At 50.1% G+C, this 22,764-nt stretch overlaps 2 protein-coding genes across 3 annotated transcripts; one reads left to right on the top strand and one right to left on the bottom strand.

Annotated features, from left to right (window-relative positions):
• The first annotated feature begins 10,984 nt into the window (after window positions 1-10,984).
• Window positions 10,985-14,454, top strand: LOC125523585 (uncharacterized). The gene is made up of 3 exons (XM_048688607.2): window positions 10,985-11,473; window positions 12,442-12,546; window positions 12,645-14,454. The coding sequence occupies exons 1-3, from the start codon at window positions 11,147-11,149 to the stop codon at window positions 14,196-14,198; spliced, it is 1,986 nt and encodes a 661-aa protein (XP_048544564.2). The 5' UTR covers window positions 10,985-11,146; the 3' UTR covers window positions 14,199-14,454.
• Window positions 14,455-18,362: 3,908 nt separating this feature from the next.
• LOC125523593 (protein translation factor SUI1 homolog) lies at window positions 18,363-20,291 on the bottom strand. 2 transcript variants are annotated; one of them, XM_048688619.1, is made up of 5 exons: window positions 20,136-20,291; window positions 19,324-19,431; window positions 18,856-19,067; window positions 18,712-18,765; window positions 18,363-18,622 (listed from the first exon to the last, which is right to left on the bottom strand). In XM_048688619.1, the coding sequence occupies exons 2-5, from the start codon at window positions 19,358-19,360 to the stop codon at window positions 18,578-18,580; spliced, it is 348 nt and encodes a 115-aa protein (XP_048544576.1). In that variant the 5' UTR covers window positions 19,361-19,431; window positions 20,136-20,291; the 3' UTR covers window positions 18,363-18,577. The 2 variants fall into 2 exon arrangements, with proteins under 2 accessions (XP_048544576.1, XP_048544586.1); XM_048688629.2 differs by lacking the exon at window positions 20,136-20,291 and adding an exon at window positions 20,026-20,089.
• Between the last annotated feature and the right edge of the window lie 2,473 nt (window positions 20,292-22,764).

Raw genomic sequence — 22,764 nt, 5'->3', positions numbered from 1 at the left:
TTTCAAGCGCAAACTTGCGCCGGGTATGGGTCGCGGCGGACACCAAACGGACGCGCGCTCGTCCGCGTCAGGGCCGCGTGGCAGGCGGCCACCTACCTCCCACCCACCCACATCAATGCGCACGAGCGGGCGGCCCCACCTGTCATCCGCACGTCGAACGGTCGCCGTCCTTCTTTAAGTGGGAAGCGTGGACGGGTCATCGTCCACACTGCCCCACGCCACCCCGCGGCCTCCTCGAAACCCGACAGCGGCGACCACGTCCCAAACCCTAGCCAAGAACTCGCCGGCCGGCCGCCCGCAGCCATGGGGCTATGGAACTACGGCCGCAAAGGCAGGCACGACCGCGAGGCTGGCTCCTCGTCGGGACGCCGCCGCGGCTCGGTAAAGAAGGAGGAGACGCCGTCGCCATCGCCACCACGCCGGGCACCCGCGCCGCCCGCGTTCTTCATCGCGCCCACATCCGCCGGCGCGCGCGACCGGCATTACGTCCGCGCGTCGGTGTGCCACCGTTATTGGGAGACGAGGACGCCGCTCCCCTGGAGCAACGCCCATCTCCCCAATAACTGGCATCTGTCCACCGACTGGGTCCCGATCCCGCCGGTCCCGACGAGCGGCCGTGCGCGCGAAGAGGAGATCGAGCGCCGCCGCCTCCTCCCCGACGACCTCTTCTACGACCCAGGTACGCCCCCGACTCCGCGCTGTGGGACACCTGGTTTCGTGACGAGCACGACACCAGGCGCGTCCTTCTTCGCCGGCACATCGACGGGGCCGCGGCGGCCACGACAGGGGCGCGCCCAGGAGCGCGGGCGTAGGCGGGTGCGCGGCGTCACGCCCACGCCGTCGCCATCGCCGTCTCCGTCGCCCCTTCCACCTCCTCGCATGTCAGTGGAGGAGGAGGCCCGTCTCCTCAAGCGTGTCATGGACGACTCCATGTACACGCACGACGAGCGGCAGTGGGACGGCCTGGAGGAGGCCATGGCCCTCTCTGCCGCCGGGGACGTCGCCTTCCCGGAGCTCCAGATGGTGGCCGTGGAGGACGAGAGGAGGGAGGACCCGCCGGCCGTGGAGGACGAGAGGAGGGAGGACCCGCCGGCCGCGTTCCAGCAGCTGCTGGGCCAGGGGTGGGGCTGGTCCTGCACTGCCCCGGAGATGTCCGCCGGCGTGGGCGTGAACTGGTGCCCCACTCCGCCGCGGTCACCGGAGCGGGAGGCCTCGCCACGGGAGGAGGTGGTGCAGGCACCTCCGGCCGTCCAGCCCGCCCCCGTCCACCACGCACCTCCGGCCCATCTGTGGACGCCGCCGGACTACGTCGATCTCGTCAGCGACGACGACGACACCGGCGGCCAGTGAAAACGGCCACGGCCACGGCACCGACGGGCGCGGCAGGAGCGCGCGGGAGGCGGAGACGTTTTTTTATTTTGTTTTATATGTTAATTATGAAAACTGGGCCTTTTAAGTGGCCGTACAAACTGGGCCGTTTTGTGGCCGTCCCCTATATATGTTTTATGTTTTTTTAAAATGCTTTTATTTAGTTTTTTAGTTATTTCATTTTAGTTTTTATATTTGTTTTATTCACGTCCACCCCGGACACGATTTGGGATGCGGTCACGCGGTGCGCGCACGCATGACCCATCTGACAAAGGCGGACACGGGCGAATCCATCGGTGCTTTAAAGGGACAAAATTCGGTTAATCCAGACGTCTGTTTGAGATCGTGTGGTGGAGTTGGGCTCAGAATTTCAGTCGCAAAAACTGGTCCCGGCACCGAGGAACGAAAGCACGCTTGTCATTTCCCGGTCCCTGCCCACCGCTGGCTGACGATTTTATGATTGGAAATTTTCGGGGTATGCACAGATCCTCGAGAGCCCGATCTTGACCGGATGATCATGGATGGGTCGCCGCCGACGGGCACAGCGGCCAAGCCAATCAAGTGACGACGACGGCCTCGGCACCGACGGGCGGACAGGTTCGGCGAGGAAACGCCGCCCCCACTCCGCGGACCCGGGCGACACCGCCGTACGCGCCGTGCCGTGCCCGCCGCCATGCCCCCCGGGGAAGGTGCATGCATACGTGAGGCGGAGTGCTTGGCCAGCCTGGAAAATGGCGACGGTAGTACTGCATCTCGCACCGCCTCCATTCTTAAGGCATCAACGAGAAAACTGGAACCTCGTTCAATCGAGACTCGCAGCAGTATTCCACGGGAGAGTGGATACGAGGTGGAGGTGGCCTTCAATTTCGTCACCCACGATAATGTTGTACTGGCGGAAGCGTAACCATTCGTCAGCGCGAGCACTACCTTCGGTTCAAAAAAAAAAAACTGAAGTGGCGTGTCTGTTTCTTTTTTTTTCGGTTCGAGTTAGGACGGGCTTGTTTCAAATTAATTAATCCATTCATATCTATATATGTTTGATCAAGTGTATAAAACATATATCAGTAACATCTAAAATCCCCAAATTAATCTCATGAGATTTCCTATGAATGACGGTTCTTATACCGTGGTGCGGATTTTTGCAATATGGTTCTAGATGCACCTGCTAAAGCATTTCGATTTTAGAAAATACCAAAAAAATCAGCCAGTTTGAAAAAAAAATGTTGCCGAGCATGGTCGAATGTTCTACTCACGTATGGAATTTGCGCAAAGAAATGATTTCTGTTTTCTTGTCGGTGGAGAATAACTTCAAAAAACTTGAATAGTAACTTTGTATAGAATTGTTTTCCTTTCTTTGCATAGAAGATCAAAGTCATTTCTTCATGAAACTTTACAGTGAATATATAACACTAGACCATGTTCATTAAAAAAATCAGAACTGTTTGACTTTTTATAGAATATTTTTTCAATGTGGATGCGCCTAAGACCTAGGTTCCATTGGGTATTTCCCATTATATTGTTGCTTTCATAAATCAAGACTTGTGCACCTACGATACACGTTTTGGAACCCTCTTTATTCTCGCAGGAAATGGATGGTCTTTCTGTGTGTGCCGATGTAGACACGAATCTTTTGTTTAGCCTATACGGTCCTTAGCGGTGACTTATTTAAATCATTTCTCGATGGACTGTGGAAAGACAAAACCATTGTAATTATTTACCGTAAACAAGCAAACACGAGATGCTAAACTAGTTTTCAACCAGCCTAATGGACTAGCTATAGTTGGGCTACTAGTCGGTTGGTAGATTGTAACATCATAATCTTCCGAGAACATGGCAAGACTTTGAGACGCAAAGATATGACAAAATCCCCAAGATATCCTTATTTTGCATCGGTTGGTAGACTCCTTTCCTTTCCGGTATGGCCGTCAGCATTTATGCGAAGTTTCATGTGAGCGCTCCCTCCAATTAAAGGCCTAGAAAGAGGCAGGCACGGCACGCCGGCCATGCGTGAACTCCGTGACCGGCGGCGTAGTGTAGGTGCTCCGCACGTCGGTCTGGTTATGATTCGGAGGTTGATATGCATGGGAATGGGAGCATCGTCTCCGGGATCGATCGAGGGCCGGAGGGAGAGGGGAGACCATGTGCCACGTTGTGGTTTTACGGCTAGTTCTTCTCTACTCGTATAGGAGTATCTTGCAGTACTACGTTGGGTACGTTGGGTGGTGTTATGCTCTACGACCGTACCACGCGAGAGGCATTCGAAAGTTGGACACTGCTTCTCTTGTAGGGTACTGGTATCATGGTATGAATACTAGCTACAGTGCAATCCTCCACATCAGAGAATTGCTGAGACAAGGTCACCGAATATCCAACGGAAGAAGTTCTAATGCTAATACCTACTCCCTCCGTCCAGAAGTATTTGTCATCAAAATGGATGCGAAGGGATACTACCTATTGAACTGAACACGCCCTAAATTATCTTTTATGATCTGTTGGTACATGCGAGCTTTCACTGTATATACGCACGTAGTAGTAGGAAGGATGCCTCTGCAGCAAAGATGCGGAGGACCACGCAGATTCATGGAACGAGTCCGTGCATGGGTGTATTTGTATTTTACCGCAACGTGTACATGCACCATCGTGCCATTCATGCGCCCATAACCAAATAATCCCCTTTCGACTTGAGCTAATTTCGTTCATATACCAGTCCATATCAGGCTTTTCGCAGGCAGAAAAAGTACTAGTAGTCCCTCCCAGCCGAATTAACTGACACGGCCTCTATTTGCAATTAATTTGGATCCGAGAAAGTAAGTAGTATGAAAGATTTACCAACGCTGAGCATCTAAAAATGGATCTACCGACGATGGCACGCTAGAATTTAAAGTGTCGGTCACGCGTGCTGGTCTAATTAACGTGTAGGCGGCGCATGTCGTTCTCTCAAGGATTAGCACCGCCCGACACTCTCCCTACCAGGTCCTGGCCGACCATCATCAACGTCTCCGGCGTGGGTGGTGCACGGAGATTCTCGATGAACTACGGCCCTCCTGCCCCTTTTGGATCCATGGGTCTTCGCCGGCCACCACTCGAACTATCTTTTCCAGCGACATCCTCAGGCCTCATTCAGTTTGGAGGATTTTTATAGAAAAAACATGGAAACAAGTATTCCAGAGGAAAATTTCTTATATATACATTCGGTATGTAGAAAATGCGTAAAGAAATTTCGTAGGAATACTATTCATTTTCTATACTTTTAGAGGAAACTACACATCCACTCAAAACTCATTTTGCGCGTAGGAACGAGGCAAGTCAATTCCTTAGGGTGGCAAGTGCCATCCTATCAAATTCCTATACTACTCCAAATTCCTACGGTTAGATTTCCTCCAAACCGAATGAGCCCTCATAGTGTGATGTGGTCCACGGAGCACGTACGGCAGCGTTCTCATTGAAGCTGTCCACTTTTGGTTTCCCGTTTCTGTGTAAAATAAATGATAATATGACCTCCCTTGCCCATATTAACCGCGTATAACCAAGCTGAAATTAACATCAGACAGAAGGAGAGTCCCCGCGCCGTCCTTCCCAGGGAGGCGACCCCCCCCCCCCCCCGGCCGAACCCCCCTCCCGCTACTCCCTCTCCCTCCCGCCGCCGCCCAAAGCTCCTGCCGGGCAAAGCCCGCTCAGATCTGGCGGCGGTGGGGCGTCGTTCTTTGCGCAGAGCGCCCACGAGCCGGGGGAGCTCTGTGTGGCGCGGGCGGCGCGGCGTGACTCCGGCGCGCGTCACTTCTTCGATCGCGGTGGCCGGGGACTGCTACCTCTTAAGCACTGCGTTGGTTTTTCCCGAAGAGGAAGGGATGATGCAGCAAAGTAGCGTAAGTATTTCCCTCAATTTTTGAGAACCAAGGTATCAATTCAGTAGGAGGCTACGCGCGAGTCCCTCGTACCTGCACAAAACAAATAAATCCTCGCAACCAATGCGAATAGGGGTTGTCAATCCCTACAAGGCCACTTACGAGAGTGAGATCTGATAGATATGATAAGATAATATTTTTGGTATTTTGTGATAAAGATGCAAAGTAAAATAAAGGCAAGGTAAAAAGCAAAGTAAATAACTAAGTAGTAGGAGGTTAATATGATGAAGATAGACCCGGGGGCCATAGGTTTCACTAGTGGGTTCTCTCAAGAGCATAAGTATTCTACGGTGGGTGAACAAATTACTGTTGAGCAATTGACATAATTGAGCATAGTTATGATAATATCTAAGTATGATCATGTATATAGGCATCACATCCGAGACAAGTAGACCGACTCCTGGCTGCATCTACTACTATTACTCCACTCATCGACCGCTATCCAACATGCATCTAGAGTATTAAGTTAAAAACAGAGTAACGCCTTAAGCAAGATGACATGATGTAGAGAGATAGACTCATGCAATATGATGAAAACTCCATCTTGTTATCCTCGATGGCAACAATACAATACGTGCCTTGCTGCCCCTACTGTCACTGAAAAAGGACACCGCAAGATTGAACCCAAAGCTAAGCACTTCTCCCATTGTAAGAAAGATCAATCTAGTAGGCCAAACCAAACTGATAATTCGAAGAGACTTCCAAAGATAACCAATCATACATAAAAGAATTCAGAGAAAATTCAAATATTGTTCATAGATAGACTTGATCATAAACCCACAATTCATCGGTCTCAACAAACACACCGCAAAAAAGATGATTACATCGAATAGTTCTCCACTAAGAGAGGGGGAGAACATTGTATTGTGATTCAAAAAGAGAAAAGAAGCCATCTAGCTAATAACTATGGACCCGTAGGTCTGAGGTAAACTACTCACACTTCATCGGAGGGGCTATGGTGTTGATGTAGAAGCCCTCCGTGATCGATGCCCCCTCCGGTGGAGCTCCGGAAGAGGCCCCAAGATGGGATCTCGTGGATACAGAAAGTTGCGGCGGTGGAATTAGGTTTTTGGCTCTGTTTCTGATCGTTTGGGGGTACGTAGGTATATATAGGAGGAAGGAGTACGTCGGTGGAGCAACATGGGGCCCACGAGGGTGGAGGGCGCGCCTGGGGGGGGGGGGTAGGCGCGCCCCTACCTCGTGGCCTCCTCTTTTGTGTCTTGACGTAGGGTCTAAGTCTACTGGGTCTTGTTCGTTGAGAAAATCACATTCTCGAAGGTTTCATTCCGTTTAGACTCTGTTTGATATTCCTTTTCTTCGAAACCCTAAAACACACAAAAAACAACAATTCTGGGCTGGACCTCCGGTTAATAGGTTAGTCCCAAAAATAATATAAAACTGGATAATAAAGCCCAATAATGTCCAAAACAGTAGATAATATAGCATGGAGCAATCAAAAATTATAGATACGTTGGAGACGTATCAGGGACGGTGGGGGTGGGTGCGCTTGCGGCTCCCTCCCGCTGGCCTCCCTCGAACCAGCGACTCCCCGTTGTGTTGGCACCCGGTGCTTCGGGGGCGTCGGGGATCTGCTGGTTTCGGTTGGGGGTCCGGCGGAGGTGCTCTGTGAGGCGCGGGGTGGTGGTGCTCGCCCCTTGCATGGGCGACGTGCCTGCCGGCCGCGGATTTGGCTTCGATCCGATGGGGGGCGGGCGGGGCATGTTGGATCCTGCCGGATCTGGCCCGCGGTGGACCGGATCCGGTCATGTGTGCGCGGCTTGTTGGGGAACGTAGTAATTTCAAAAAAATTCCTACGCACACGCAAGATCATGGTGGTGCATAGCAACGAGAGGGGAGAGTGTGATCTACGTACCCTTATAGATCGACAACGGAAGCGTTAGCACAACGTGGTTGATGTAGTCGTATGTCTTCACGGTCCGACCGATCCAAGCACCGTTACTCCGGCACCTCCGAGTTCTTGGCACACGTTCGGCTTGATAACGATCCCCGGGCTCCGATCCAGCAAAGCTTCGGGGATGAGTTCCGTCAGCACGACAGCGTGGTGACGATCTTGATGTTCAACCGTCGCAGGGCTTCGCCTAAGCACTGCTACAATATGACCGAGGTGTAATATCGTGGAGGGGGGCACCGCACACGGCTAAGGAACGATCACGAAGATCAACTTGTGTGTCCTAGGGTGCCCCCTGCCCCCGTATATAAAGGAGCCAAGGGGAGGGGGCGGCCGGCCAAGGAGGGGCGCGCCAAGGGGGAGTCCTACTCCCAGTGGGAGTAGGACTCCCTTCTTTCCTAGTTCGATAAGGAGAAGGGGAAAGAGGAGGAAGAGGGAAAGGAAAGGGGGGGGGGGCGCCGCCCCCCTTCCCTTGTCCTATTCGGACTAGGAAGGGGAGGGGCGCGCGGCCACCTCTTGCCTCCTTTCCTCTTCTCCCTTAAGGCCCATGTAGGCCCAATAACCCCCCGGGGGGTTCCGGTAACCCCCCCGGTACTCCGGTAAATCCTGATTTCACCCGGAATGATTCTGATATCCAAATATAGACTTCCAATATATCGATCTTTATGTCTCGACCATTTCGAGACTCCTCGTCATGTCCATGATCACATCCGGGACTCCGAACAAACTTCGGTACATCAAAATGTATAAACTCATAATGAAATTGTCATCGTAACATTAAGCGTGCGGACCCTACGGTTCGAGAACAATGTAGACATGACCGAGACACGTCTCTGGTCAATAACCAATAGCGGGACCTGGATGCCCATATTGGCTCCTACATATTCTACGAAGATCTTTATCGGTCAGACCGCATAACAACATATGTTGTTCCCTTTGTCATCGGTATGTTACTTGCCCGAGATTCGATCGTCGGTATCTCAATACCTAGTTCAATCTCGTTACTGGCAAGTCTCTTTACTCGTTCCGTAATACATCATTTCGCAACTAACTCATTAGTTGCAATGCTTGCAAGGCTTATGTAATGTGCATTACCGAGAGGGCCCAGAGATACCTCTCCGACAATCGGAGTGACAAATCCTAATCTCGAAATACGCCAACCCAACATGTACCTTTGGAGACACCTGTAGAGCACCTTTATAATCACCCATTTACGTTGTGACGTTTGGTAGCACACAAAGTGTTCCTCCGGCAAACGGGAGTTTCATAATCTCATAGTCATAGGAACATGTATAAGTCATGAAGAAAGCAATAGCAACATACTAAACGATCGGGTGCTAAGCTAATGGAATGGGTCATGTCAATCAGATCATTCATCTAATGATGTGATCCCGTTAATCAAATAACAACTCTTTGTTCATGGTTAGGAAACATAACCATCTTTGATTAACGAGCTAGTCAAGTAGAGGCATACTAGTGACACTCTGTTTGTCTATGTATTCACACATGTATTATGTTTCCGGTTAATACAATTCTAGCATGAATAATAAACATTTATCATGATATAAGGAAATAAATAATAACTTTATTATTGCCTCTAGGGCATATTTCCTTCACGGCTGGGCTGCAGTGACCCTTCTCTGTGGCAATGTGCAGGGGGCAGTGCTCCACGACCTGTCCATGCTTCTAGGAGGTGGTATTCTCACTTGGGCGAAAGCTCTGCTCCTGCCGGAGCCGGCGATGGCGACGCCTGCGGGTGCCGTGTACCTCCGTGGAGGCGGCGTTGTCATGGTGAGTGCTCCTCCGAAAACCCGTGGAAACCCATGTTCCAGGTTCTCCTGGAACGGGTGATGGCGGCGCATTTTGTGTCGCATCCCTTCTTGAAGGCATCATCTAGGTTCGGCTCGGTTCGTCTATGTGGGGGATGCTCGCTGTGGGTTCGATGGTGGTGGTGGTGCGGCCAATTTGGGGTCGACGGTGGTGTGTGCCTTGTTGGTGTGGAGGTGGTACTCTGTCTGCGAGATCGTGGCTCAGCCATGCGCCGGAATGGGTCTGATTTTCATCTAAAGTCGGGTTAGCGGGGTCGTTATCCTACTCAATGGATCACCTCGTTCCCATATGGCACCTCTACCTCTGCGGGGTGCTGTTGGGTGGCAACCAGCCGGCCAACGTTCAAGGCTCTTCTCCTTGCTTGGTCAAATGAAGGTGTAAGTTGAGGTCCTCCTCCTTGCTGGTTGTGCTGATGATATTTGGAATGGCGGTCGGTGGTGTTGGTGCGTCCGGCTTCGGATCTTTGAAAGGCCTTCTTCTGCCCTTTCCTCGGCGGGTCTTCCGGAGATTCGGCTGGATGTGTGCACGTGTGTGTGTGTTTTGGTTGTGTCTCCTCTTGTTTTTCCCGTGTATTCTGGTTCACTTGAACCTATCTTGTATGGAGCTGCGAGGCTTCTAGGCAAATTCGATGGAATATATTCAGGTGGTTGAGGACCCCCCCTCCTCCCCCAGTTAAAAATTCAAAAAAAAACATCAGACAGAAAATTCGCTGTTTGTATTCTCATAGGAAAAGTAGTTTTCAGATTATTGCGCGCACACCGACGAAGGAGAAAAATGAAGAGCGCGTACTTGATTTGTTTCTACATCTAGCACTTTTCTAAAAAAAGAGACTAACCCGGGCTAGACTAGTATGTTGGCAATTTTTTTATAGAAGAAAACTCCGTGAGCACCAAGTGCTCAAGCCGAGACTCGAACACTGGTGGGCTGGCTGCCTCACCCGTTACTTTTCTCATGCCCGTCCGATCAATATTCAATGGCCATTGTGCGTGAACTGTACTTCTTCCTCCGCGTGTGACGGTTCGTCTTCCACCCCACGACCTACCTAGCCTTAACTATCCGCCTCTGCCTCTCGGCCGGCGGACACTGTTGCGCCCCGGTCTCCCTTCCCTCGACCTCCCCCCAACCTCGTGCTGGCCACCACCTCGACCATCCCTCTAAGCCCTTCGACTTGTAACAACTCCAGTGCCCCCCCCCTTCCCCTCGACTTGCACCCGTCAAGTTTTGGACTCGCTCCCGCCGGCTATCGCCGGTTGCCGCTCGGGGTGCCTGCTGTTGCTCATGCCATCCTCACTTTCGGCTAAGCGGAAAAGGTAACTAACACACATTTCTTCTTCTCCAAGATACTTGATGATTAGCTAATGCGAAAGAGTGCAATTAGCTGGGCGCACGCCTCCACGAAGTAAAAATACCATATCATATATGCATAGTTTTTTTTTCGAATATTTTTGTATGCATGCTTGCTACGATAACCCCTCGCCTCTTTCCTTTCTCTTTCTTAGCACACGAAAAGTCACATTCATACACATTTTATCAAGTGTTCTTGTTACATATAATGTTTTTATAAAAAGAACTTTTTGTTCGAAAACTTGGAGGTATATACTCTCACACAAACGCAACTCGCCGTGGAGACTCCATCAAACTCTAAATCACTAGTGCATTTTTCATTCAAACAGCTCAAACCGTTCCATTTTCAACTCAACCCAAAACATTTTCACCACCACAATTCACAAAGCCACAAATTCCAAAAGTCCAAAATACCAAATCCACAAGAGGAGAAAAACAAAGCCAAACAAATCCTTCCATTGCATTCCATCCATCTCCCTTTCCCCTCCCCTTTTCCCCCATCCCACGTTCCCCAGCCTCCATCACGAGCCTACGCAGCTACCCCTACTACTAGTAGTACTACTCGTAGCACTAGCACCAGTCGTATCAAAACCACCACTGGGCTCTGGGCACACACACACGCACCCCACTGCGTCCCCTGCCGCGGCACCGGTACTGGATCTCGCCCGCAGACCCGCACGCGCACCCCCCCTCCCTCCCCCCACCGCCCGCGCCGCATCCCCGGCGAATGCCACCGCCCCCGCCCGCCGCCGACGCGCTCTGAGCGACCGACCGAGCGAGCCCGCGCACAATGGCGCGCTCCCGCCGCCCCCGCACGCCGCAGGCCAAGTCCTCGCCGCCCAGATCGAGGGAGCCGGCCGCGGTCGCTGCGGCTTCCCCGGGCCCAGCGGCCTCCCGCCCCCGCCCCCGCCGCCGGCTGCGCGTGCAGAGCCCCTCTCTGGCCGCGTCCGCGCGCCGCGTGGCGGCCGCCCCGCCCGCCACCCCGCCGCTCCGCTGGCCCGGGGACGCCGTCGCGCGCGTCGCCTCCGTGAGGAAGATCGCCGCGGCGCTCTGGAGGGTCCACCCGCCGCAGGCGCCGCCGCGGGAGGTGCCCGAGGAACCGCGGCGACGGCCGCAGGTAGGGATTTGTCTCCCAGATCAGCGTGGATCTTCTTCCCCCGTGGTCGCGTGCGTCTGTGCTGTGCTGCTGTGGCGTTCTAGGGTTTTGCTGTGGCCGTCCTCTGGTGGGATGCAACCGGCGACGAACTGGTTAGAATTTAGGTGGTTTCGTGCTCTGTGATCCTTTGTTTTCGTCCTTCTTCAGGAGGTCCAGCCTGGTATTTTCTCTACAGGTTTTGGGCTGTTTGTTCTGAAAGCTACTGTGTCTGCGCATCCAATGGGTGGAGGGAATTCGGCGAGATGGGTGCGAATTTTCTCACAATGTTGCTGTCTCAGCGCATTGTGTCTGCCAATTCGAGGGACGAAGGGACGGCAGAACATTTTTAGTTGGAGGTGGAATTTGACTATCTAGCATAAATGTTGCTTACTGACTTGGACTTCCAACCCACGATTCGCCCCATTTTGCTTACTGCGTCATAATGCGTAGCAAGCTGTGCATCTACTTCGCTGGGTAAATTTTGGTTTAGGGAGAGGTAGCAGGGTCCATGTTTCCGCGTCAATTTGGTACCACCATCATGTCAGGTTTTATGTTAGATTTGAGCATGTCCATGTCCTTTGTTGATCCAATTGCTGATCATTGCCGTCCTAGATTGCTTAGTGTTCGCTGTATCTCCATTAATCGGGCCCAGGGATGTCACATCTCCATGTTTCCATTATTATCTACCCTCTAATTAGGGTCCTTGTGGTCCCTATATATTGCTGTTAGTGTATATATCTGCAATGCTGACCATCCAATGGTTGGCTTTGAACATTTTTTTCTCCATTTGACATGTAGATTTTGTAAGATGCTACTCCCCCTGTCCCAAAATAAGTGTCGCCTACTTAGTATAACTTTGTACTAAATCAGTGACACTTATTTTGGGACGGAGGGAGTATTAATATGTGGTTTTGAAGTGTTGGTGATGAGCTAAAAGAAATAATTTGCAGCCTAACCCGAAGCCTCTGCATACGCCGGATCGGTGCAATTATTACAAAGCTGTCCTGGAAGGCAGGTCAGGAAGAAAGCCTCTTGGCAACGGCAGCATTCATGAGGTATATTCCTTGTTCACGAATTATTACTTAGAGTACAGTTCACCATTTTCTTTTCTCATCTTGTTTTATTAATGAGAATGATTTTGATCCTAAATTAGGTGGGAGCTTACTCTCCATCACCTCGAATCGAAATGGAGGTGGCAACCAAGTGGGACCGGCGTTGCTTGAACACGTCAAGGGATACTGACTGTGATTCCTTTGATCATTATCCAGTGAGTGCTGATGCAGAAATCTCTGCACTAAGAGCAGAGCTTATGCAGGCTCACAACCGGATTCATGAGCTTGAAGCTGAGAGTCGGTCTGCAAAGAAGAAGCTTGATCACATGTTAAGGAGCCTTTCCGAGGAAAAGGCTTCCTGGAAGAGCAGGGAGCATGATAAGGTTCGAGACATCTTCGATGGTGTTAAAGAGAGTCTGAACCGGGAGAGGAAGAACCGACAAAGGGCAGAAATTATGAATTCCAAGTTGGCCACTGAGGTATCCGAGTTGAAGTTGGTGGCAAAGCGATACTTGCAAGATTATGAAAAGGAGAGGAAGGCCAGGGAGCTTATGGAGGAGGTGTGTGATGAATTAGCAAAGGAGATTGCCGAAGACAAAGCTGAGGTTGAGGCTCTGAAGAGTGAATCTATGAAGATGAGAGATGAGCTGGAGGAAGAAAGGAAGATGCTGCAGATGGCGGAGGTTTGGCGCGAAGAGAGGGTTCAGATGAAGCTCGTTGATGCAAAGCTGACACTAGACAGCAAGTATTCACAGCTGAGCGACCTTCAGTCTGAGGTTGAGGCTTTCCTCAGTTCCCATGGAGGCAATACTGCAGATAAAGAGATGGTAAGAGATGCAGAAAGGCTAAGGGAAGCAATTTGCTCGATGAAGTTTCATGATATTAAGGAGTTCTCTTACAAACCGCCACCTGCTTCAGAGGATATTTTTGCTGTATTTGAGGAGCTCAGACAGAGGGAAGACACCGAGGAGAAGGAGATTGGGCAGTGTAACGGAGATATCCCCATCGGTCATGCAACAAATATCCACACAGTTAGTCCTGAAAATGACATCTTCCTGGAAAAACCATCCAAGAGGTATCCCCATCAACCCTGTGCCAGAAACGAAGAGGAAGATGACAGCGGATGGGAGACTGTCAGCCATGTCGATGAGCACGGCTCGAGCAACTCACCAGGTGGGAGTGAACCATCAGTGAACGGCTTCTGTGGAGGAGACGGCGCATCGGTGAGTGGAACGGACTGCGATGACAATTCTGAAAACTGCAGGTCCATTAGCGGTATCAGCGAAGTATGTTCGACCACAGCAGAGAAGTACCGGAAGAGAGGGCCTTCTTTCGCCAGACTCTGGAGATCATCAAACAACGACAATGGCCGCAAGAAAACAGGATCAGAGTTACTGAACGGGATGCTCTCAAGTGGCAGAATGTCGAACTCCGCTCTTTCGCCCACTCTGAAGGGCAGCGAGGTGTGCACGGTTTCGCCGAGCGTGGGCGAGTGGAGCCCGGAGCTGGTGAACCCTCACGTGGTCCGCGCGATGAAAGGTCGCATCGAATGGCCCCAGGGCGCGAAGAAGCAGAGCCTGAAGTCAAAGCCTCTGGATTCGAGATTCGACGGCCGCAAGGTCCAGCTGCGCCAAGCATTGAAGCAGAAGATATAGGATGGCCCGTCCACACGCTGTATCCAATTTCTGAATATAGGACGATCTTGCCTTGGAAGGGTGCCTGGTCTGTAAGAAGAAATGACTTGTAGTAACATTGGTCCCTGAAATGGGTGCCTATCATCGGCTGTACCTAATTGATGTTCTGATAGCCTTTTAGCTCGCATAGAATATTCACGACGCCCTTGTAATCAAATGTAGTATTAGTAGTGTCTTTCAATCAAATGCATTACTTAGGCATGTCTCTGGACACTTTTGACTGGTGGCTGCTTCTGTCTATTTCCTGTGCTTGTGATGATGTATGTATCTACTTCTATCGGTCGCGGAGTCTGGCAGTTTAAGACGGCTCTGCTCCAACGACTTGAGAAGGTGAGAGCAATCTCCATGGCTCCATGTATTTTGCATGCTCTAGCGTATGTGGTGTTTCCTTCGTTAGTTTCGTTCATTTCAGTTCAGTTCGTTTCTAGTTGCTTGCTGTTTTGGATACTTTGCCTAGGAACTGGAGGTTGCTGTGACCAGACTGATCTGAGAGCTAATCTTCTACTGTAGAGGAGCAAAGCATTCATCGTGACGATCGTTCGCGTGTGCTCATCTGGATGCTGGAGCTATCCTATGTGGAAGTGTGACTGACGATCGTTCGCGTGTGCTCATCTGGATGCTGGAGCTATCCTATGTGGAAGTGTGACTCGTCATCTGCACCCTTGGGCTATGGAGTATTCGGTTTTGCTAAATCTCAGGCGCCTAATTTTTTTTTGTGCCATCAGGATGCTGGAGCTATCCTATATGAAAGTGTGAAATTCATCATCAGCAACCTTGGACTATGGAGTATTCGATTCTTGTGTGCCGTCAGTCACTTTCCGGCTGGGGGACGGCGTAAGGAGCGCCGGCCACAGCTACGAGCAGGAGATGGCAATAGCGAGTCTGGAACTTAACTGGGGGTGAGGGGTAACCGGAAGGGACTGTGGGCGAGGAAAAAGATGAACAGGTGTAGGCGCACTCCTGACCGTTGGGTGTTGATCTGATGACCAGAAACAAAACTGGCGCGTATCGTTTTCTCTCGTGTACAGTTGGTCTCTTCGGCACTGCATTTGGAGTTCAGTAGACAGTAGCTGACGTCCGTGACTTCGGAGAACTGGTGACTCTACTGCAGGTCCGTGACTTCACATGGTTAACTACAGTGTCGACCTCGCGCCTTGAGATAAGCGTCCCCTAAGGCCTTCCACTATGTGCCCGGTGCCCGGTGCACTAAAATATAGCAGACTGGGCATCGATGCCCTTACAAAAAAATTTGGCACCGGCCTCACAATGTGCGTTTGCAGCCCATAGGAAAGCGGGACCCACACGTCCATAAAAAAATTGAGCAAGCCAACCTCTCCTCGATCCTTCGCGCGGGTTCCTCTCGTCCGCCTCTGTCCAGAAAAAATCCCCTTTCTCCTCCGACCAGATCCATCTCCATCGTCACCTCCTCGTCTCGACACGCATCTCCTACTCCAGGCAAGGTGTTCGTCGGCCCAAGGTCCGGGCAGAGCGGAGGCGCGAGAGGAGGAATCTGTCGAGGTTCTCCGAGGCGCCGCGGCTAGTGGAGGTGATGTGCGGCGGGGGACGAGCTCCATGGACGAGGAGGAGGAAGCAGGAGGCGGAGGCGGGCCAGCAGTATGTTGCGGCTAGCGCTGCCCGGACTGCTGGACGGGCGGCTACTGCGCTGCATCTACTACTTTCTACTACTGCGCTGCTTCTACTGGTCTTGAAGCAGCACAGGTGAGGATGCGTGATGTTCAGCCTATGAAGCAAACAAAAATGTTTTACTGGATTCAGTTAAGACATTGTAATGTTCGGCCTATGAAGCTCTGTCTATTAGGACGTGCTATACTTGCATGTAGTGTAGTACTAGTTAATAATGTCAGTGATGCTAGTTTCCTGTTCTTAAAAATTGAAGGTAGTGTTCAACATTGCATTTAGCAGCAAGAAATAATAAAATTTAGCAGCAAGAAATAATAATAAAATGTTCTCATTCCACAATTTGTAAACTAAATCACACAATTACAAAGGAGATGCTCGACTGGAAAACTACAAAGGAGATGCTCGACTGGAAAACTAAAGTAGAAAGGGGTAGAAATTAGTAAGATGAATTCATGTAGAACTTATAGATGATTTCACAAATGTCGCCCATTCCGGATAAATGCCATCTACTAGGTAGTATCCCAAGTTATACTCATTGTGATTGACTTCAAAGTGAACTTGTTCATGTCTTTTCTTTTGGGCATCATCATAAGCTGAAGTATCTTTGTGAAGAAGATCAAGGTATTTGCTCAGTTTTTCCACCTTTATCTTCTCCTTCTCAGTTTCAACTCTTTCTTTCTCAGCTTCTGCTTGAACTTTTGTGGCTTGTGCTTGAATAAGGGTGGCGTCGGCCATTTTCTCTGCAGCAATTGATTTTCTTAGTTGAATCTCATTAAATTTGTCCACACTCTCACTTGTCAAGCTTCCAGAGCATTTAGACCTGCTTGATGACTTCTGTTTATCTTTTGCGTCTTTTGAAGTGTTGCGTCCCGGGGGTCGTTGAAGTTCACCTTCCTCATCTATTGCCTGGGTTGGAGAACTATAAGCTCCTGATGCATTCAACTTGTTTCTTTTGTTCATCTCTTCAACTGAATAAGACCTTCTCCATTTAGCCTCTTTCCTCACGTACTCCCACCAGTGCTCATATGGAAAGGGTCTTTTTGTCTTGGCAACACTCATGTATTTGGCACGTACCCTCTCCATAAGTTGCTTGTCATCGCTCCCACTAGGCCATGTACTTTTTTCAACATTGTAGATACCATTGAACTTTGTAACCTTCTTTGTGGTCTTGGTCCAGTGGTTCTTGCATTGCCCAACTGTTTTCTTCTGCTCTTTCGTTGCATATTTGTTGTACTCTGCTGCGACTTCCTTCCAATAGGTCTCTGCCCTTTTGGAGTTTCCATCAATCGGATCACATGAATTGTGCACCCAAGCTGCTATGAGAAGTTCATCCTCACGCTTACTCCAGTTCTTGCCTTTTCCTTTTTTCTGAATCTCATCAGGACTACTATCACTGCCATCTTGATTATTGACAGCCAGATCTTCATCCACTTGATATGCAGGTGACATGGGAGAACTAAATCCAACTGGACTGTTCTCATCTCCTCTTGAACTAGTGCCTCTAGCAGATCCAAGAAAAGGTATGCATCCAGCAGGAGAAGCTGGACTGCTACTTGAGCCTGCTCCAAATGCTCCTGGAGGGTACTGCCCCATGTTACCTTGGGAAGCAACACCATGGTAGCCTGGAGGTATGGATGGAACTTGCTGGTAACCTCCTTGAGCATATAAATTTGCATGGTGTGGGTGTTGATGCTGGAAACTGGGAATATATTGTGTGGGTAGATAATTCATGTGTGGATGATGGGGATGGAAACTAGAATTGTACTGCAAACTAACTGGGCTCTGTGGATTTTGTAGGTTATTTGGGCTCTGTGCATCTGAAGGTGGGAAGGAGGAGTTCATCATGCTTGTGAAGCTTTGAGAAGATGAGTGCTCCATGTTTTGGGGGAGAGTTTTTCCAAGATCTTCTTGTGCTTCTATGAGCTTGTTCTGTATATTTTATAGACATATTCTCCAAACGGGCAGATTTTTCTATTGCAGTGCAACGGTCATCTGAAAATTTGAGTGCTCTGGTTTGCTGTAACTTGAATGCTGTTTGGTATGGATTGAATGATGTTGCTCGGTGGTGGTTGGGTAGGAATGCTCCTGTAGAGACGGCAGTTATACTTCAGTATATTTTATTGTAGTGCTTGAAGTGGGCACCGGAGCAGCTACTTGCTCCGGCTCCCTGGAATATTTTTATGGCACCGGCTGGGCTATGGAAGGCATCGGTGCCAAATGAGGGAAAACTGGTTTTGACACCTCTTTTAGCCCACATAGTGGAAGGCCTAAGCGGTGTGGTGTCAGACGACTCGTCCTTGTCTGACGAGCTACAGATTTGGTTCGTGCCGGATGCTTCTGCCGACTACGGGTCCGCCAAGACGACACGGGCCACACATCAGCGACCAGCGTGCAGCACATTAGGCTCATCAGACGAACAACCAAACAAGCATCCACAATCACGACAACGAAAGGAAACGAAAGTTGGGACCAAAATGAGAGTCATAGCCAAACGATACGGATTTTTATTTAGTCGGCAACATCTTAGACAAACCATACTGATATGCTGGTACAGCAGCAGCATAATAACCAGGTGACAACACAACTTGCATCAAGCAAGAAACCGGTTCAACAAGCGGGCGGCAATATAGATGCCTTAAGTCTTCAATATAGAGTAGAACCGGCTGGCGGTTCGGGCATTTATCGGAGGCGGCTTCGGCTTAGAAGCCGTGGATCTTGATGAGCTCCTTCTTCGCAATCCCAGCCTAGCAGAGGAGAAAGGGGACAAGTGATTATGCACAGAAACGTTAACAGAATGATGAATGGTGTTCATCTTGTTGGATGTCGAAGATACCTGGACTAGGAAAGTAGCAACATTCTTACGCTGATCACCCTGAAGCTGAATGACCTGCAGAAGATGAATTATCTAGTCAGTATACCAACACCGGGAGAGAATTGAGAACTAGCTGGAAGTAAGTTAAAGTATCTGAGATCGTACCTGGCCTAGCTCTGGATCCTGGACTACTGTGCCATTGCAGCAGAATTCTTTCTTGAGATCCTTGAGGATCTTGTTGTAGCTGAACTCCTTCTTCAGGCCCTGGACAGTGGTCAGACTCTTCCTGCCGTTGCGCTGCTGGATGCGCACATGCACATAATCTTTTGCGCCGGGGCCTGCACCAGCATCCTCAGCATTTGCCTCAGCAAAAGGATCTACAAAGGAAGAAACCATGTCAGAGAAGATGTAGGCAGAGCTCATGTACATACAAGGTCACGATGAGCAATTGAACACCAAACCCTTGTTTAGGATAGGATGATCAGGTGACTACACACAAATTTCCAAAAAAAATTTACTACAGTGAAGCTTTGAGAAGCTCAAAGTGACAAATTATATACATCAAACTACAGAATGTTCAATTTAGCATTTATTTCATGAGAAGCAACAGACATGGATGTAGTGGAAGCATACCGAAGGCAGATGGCAGAGTAACGTCGAGATCAGACATGAAACTTTGTTGTTGAGGTTTGACTGGCACCCAACAGATTATGGTTTCTCTTGTTGGCCTTTATGTGGAAGCTGCACAAAATCACAACATCCATCACATGCCATTCAATAAATGATGATTAAATGTTGAGAAACAAATAACAAGTGAAAGCGATATATGCAGGACCGAAGCAAATCAGGTACCCTCACGCCTAGCCGAGACCTAGTAACTTCATGGACCAAAACGAAGCAGTTCAACAGATCTACAGACCTCTCAGGAAACAGATGAACAGAGACGAAACTGTCCGAGGATTACAGGAATCCGAGATGCGCATAGTGCGACAAATCGACGAATCTAACCATTTCCCCGACTCTACGAGACCAAGTTCTCCCATACGCGAACGAATCGCGTCAATTTAAGCTATATACGGAGTTCTAGCAGAGCAGATCGCGAGAATAACCATCTATCCGTAAAAAATAATTCCCCAATCTTTTTAATCACCAAGATAAGAAATTCCCCCCAAAGCCTGACCAGCCGACAACTAAACAGATCGCCTCATCCACCCCGACTCCTCAGCAGCCACGAACACGAAATCGACAACCAATCGCATCAAATCCGGGCACCAAAATCCCCCCAAGCCCCCGCTATTACAGCAGCGAGATCCGCCGGCCTCCGGAATCACTAACCGCGGGAGCGCGGAGCGATCGAGAGCTCGCGACGAGACGCCTAAAGATCCCCAAATCTTGGAGGAAGCTAGCACGCGGATTTAATCGGGGAGGGGAAAGCGGATGGTTACCTTTTTGCTGGCCGAGCGCACGCGACAGGAGAGGGAGGGGACGCGGTGCGAGGAGAGAGAGAGAGAGGCGGATGTGAGCTGGGCCGGCCGGGAGGTGTCGCGCACTTATAGTGGAAGGAAACGTATAATTAGGCAAACCGCCTTATGCAGAGAGGGGGAGGAGCTGTACACGGCTCTAGGGTTCTGGATTCCCTCCGACCCATCCAGAAAAGCCGTTTAAATTGATTTTATTTATGACTATTCTTTAATTGCCAGGAAATTGTTATTACGCGGAGTAATTAATTAATTAAGGACGCCGATAACCACTGAACATTCAAATTTGAAGGGACCTTCCAACGAACGACACAGCAATGGAGAAGATAGTTAACATTGTCTTTCAAGCCAAAATATGCATCGATTAGACTTAAGATTTTTGCCAACCGGGTTGTCCTGCTCGTGTGCTTACCTGTTACATTCCCAATCATTCGGCTAACGGACAAAGGGAGCACCGCTGTGACTGTTACTCCCGGGTCAGCCGGTGTAGTACCTCTGACGGACAAAGCCGAAGGCTTAGCACTCTTAAACGTTCGAATCGGTCGGCCATGGCATAGGAGTAAAGTGGAGGCGGTCTTTCAAACCCCGACTCGGGGCTTTACCCCCGAGGTAACCCGCATTCGGACGATCTAGCCGGTAACACCTCATATCACTTTGCGGCCCCACGCACGGTATTCCCACGGGTGTCGTCTTACCATGGTCCGGGACCGTTTGCGCCTTTTGGCTCACGTATATGATAGTGTCGCTAGCATCCATATGACAGAGAACTCGGGCCGACATGACTAGTCGTGAACCCAAAGTGACACCAACTTACGGGGACAAGCATACATGAATCAATATCGAGCATGTCGGTCAGCAGCATGCGAATCCAGGCTGTAGCACTGGGCTAACAGGACTCCGGGAACCCGGGCTGTAGCAGGCTAGGCAGGACTCCGGATGTCAGCGCGTGACATTTCCCCGAAGGGACAGACACAGGAACGACGTGAATCACATGCCGGCCAGTCAAGTGTTCCGGAGCAGTAGTGATGGGCTAGCAGGACTCCGGTGAACCGGGCTGTAGCGGACTACTATGGCTCATGGAAGCATAAGACTACATTTCCCTATAAGAGAGGCTACCAGGGATAAACAACTAGGTTGTCGGATCCCACACATACCAAGTATTTCAATCATACACACAATATGCTCGATATGTGTAAATACAACATGTCATCACAACAAAACTCTACGACTCAAAGTATTTATTCATTAGGCTCCGATGAGCGAGATATTACAAACATGGGTCTCCTGACCCAACAATCATAGCATACAATCAAAGCACATGCGGAAGCTTAACATGTCTGAGTACAGACATCTATAAATGAAAAAGGCTGAGAAGCCTGACTATCTACCAGATCCTGCCGAGGGCACAAGATCGTAGCTGAGGTATCAAGCTAAACGTCGAAGTCCACACGGAACTACTAGCGAGACTAACGTCTCTGCAAAACATAAAGTAAGCAAACGTGAGTACAAATATACCCAGCAAGACTTACATCAGAACTAACTACATATGCATCGGTATCAACAAAGGGGGTGGTGGAGTTTAACTGCAGCAAGCCAGCTTTGACTCAGTGGCTAACCTGAACTATGACTGCAAGTAACTCTTTTGAGGTGGCGCACACGAGTCCACAAATTCACCATACCAATACACCATGTATCCGCTCCCGTCTCCCTGCGAGAACGCCATCCATAGCACTCACGCTTATCTTGCGAGTTTTAGAGTATCCACTTTCACTTGTCTATGAATTATGCAAGGGGTCCAAGTTTCCATATCCGAGGAATCCGGCTATTTGAATAGATAATGATAACCCTGCAGGGGTGTACTTCTTCACACACGCTCTCGCCACTTACCACCATGTACACGTCGTGTATCTCGCAACCTTCAAGCGGAAGCCTGGTGAGGGAGTCGGCCATGACCTGACTAACCAACAAGTCTCTAGGTCAGGTTTATCGCCTATTCGGGTTCCATCCGCAAGGAGATCCGGCCGGGGTGTCGCTCACGACCCCAAACGATGTGTACAGGGTTCCCAAGCCCACCATCCGGATGCCACTTGGTACACCGGGCCACTGTGCCTAGTCTGTCCCAAGCCCACCTGTACCGGGTGCCACCTGGTAGACTACTAACACTACCTACAAACACCAGAAACTAGTTGCAACTCCTGGACAGAGATCAGGTTGATTAATAAGTCGAGAGAGCTTGGAGCGCCCGGAGCCCAATGTGTGGTAGTAACTGTTCATGGATCACAAACACAGAACTCAGTTCCTAAGGATGGCTGCAATGAGACAACCCACCATGTACTCCTACATGGCCTCTCACCGCTACCTTTACCAAATCATGTTCACACACTTAGCTCTCAACAGTAGGACATGTTCACCACATTCCAACTCATCCCCGATGAATCAGACCTGACTCAACTCTAAGCAGTAGCATGCATGTCAAACAAACATGAATGAGTAGGCACATCAGGGCTCAAACAACTCCTACTCATGCTAGTGGGTTTCATCTATTTACTGTGGCAATGACAGGTCATGCAGAGGAAAGGGGTTCAGCTACCGCAAC

Source organism: Triticum urartu, chromosome 1A (genome assembly GCF_056163025.1).
Source record: "Triticum urartu cultivar PI428250 chromosome 1A, HENAU_Tu73, whole genome shotgun sequence".
NCBI classification, from domain to species: domain Eukaryota; kingdom Viridiplantae; phylum Streptophyta; class Magnoliopsida; order Poales; family Poaceae; genus Triticum; species Triticum urartu.
This window is presented reverse-complemented; position numbering and strand designations above follow the sequence as displayed.

What these genes read in the sequence shown, in the direction of transcription:
- LOC125523593 (XM_048688619.1), bottom strand. Translation starts at nt 19,360, where the DNA reads ATGTCTGATCTCGACGTTACTCTGCCATCTGCCTTCG. An exon ending in TACTCTGCCATCTGCCTTCG is followed by an intron (nt 19,068 to 19,323) that starts GTATGCTTCCAC and finishes CTTCCTTTGTAG; the next exon opens with ATCCTTTTGCTGAGGCAAAT. An exon ending in TTGCTACTTTCCTAGTCCAG is followed by an intron (nt 18,623 to 18,711) that starts GTATCTTCGACA and finishes CTCCTCTGCTAG; the next exon opens with GCTGGGATTGCGAAGAAGGA.
- LOC125523585 (XM_048688607.2), top strand. Translation starts at nt 11,147, where the DNA reads ATGGCGCGCTCCCGCCGCCCCCGCACGCCGCAGGCCAAGTCCTCGCCG. An exon ending in AACCGCGGCGACGGCCGCAG is followed by an intron (nt 11,474 to 12,441) that starts GTAGGGATTTGT and finishes AATAATTTGCAG; the next exon opens with CCTAACCCGAAGCCTCTGCA. An exon ending in GCAACGGCAGCATTCATGAG is followed by an intron (nt 12,547 to 12,644) that starts GTATATTCCTTG and finishes ATCCTAAATTAG; the next exon opens with GTGGGAGCTTACTCTCCATC.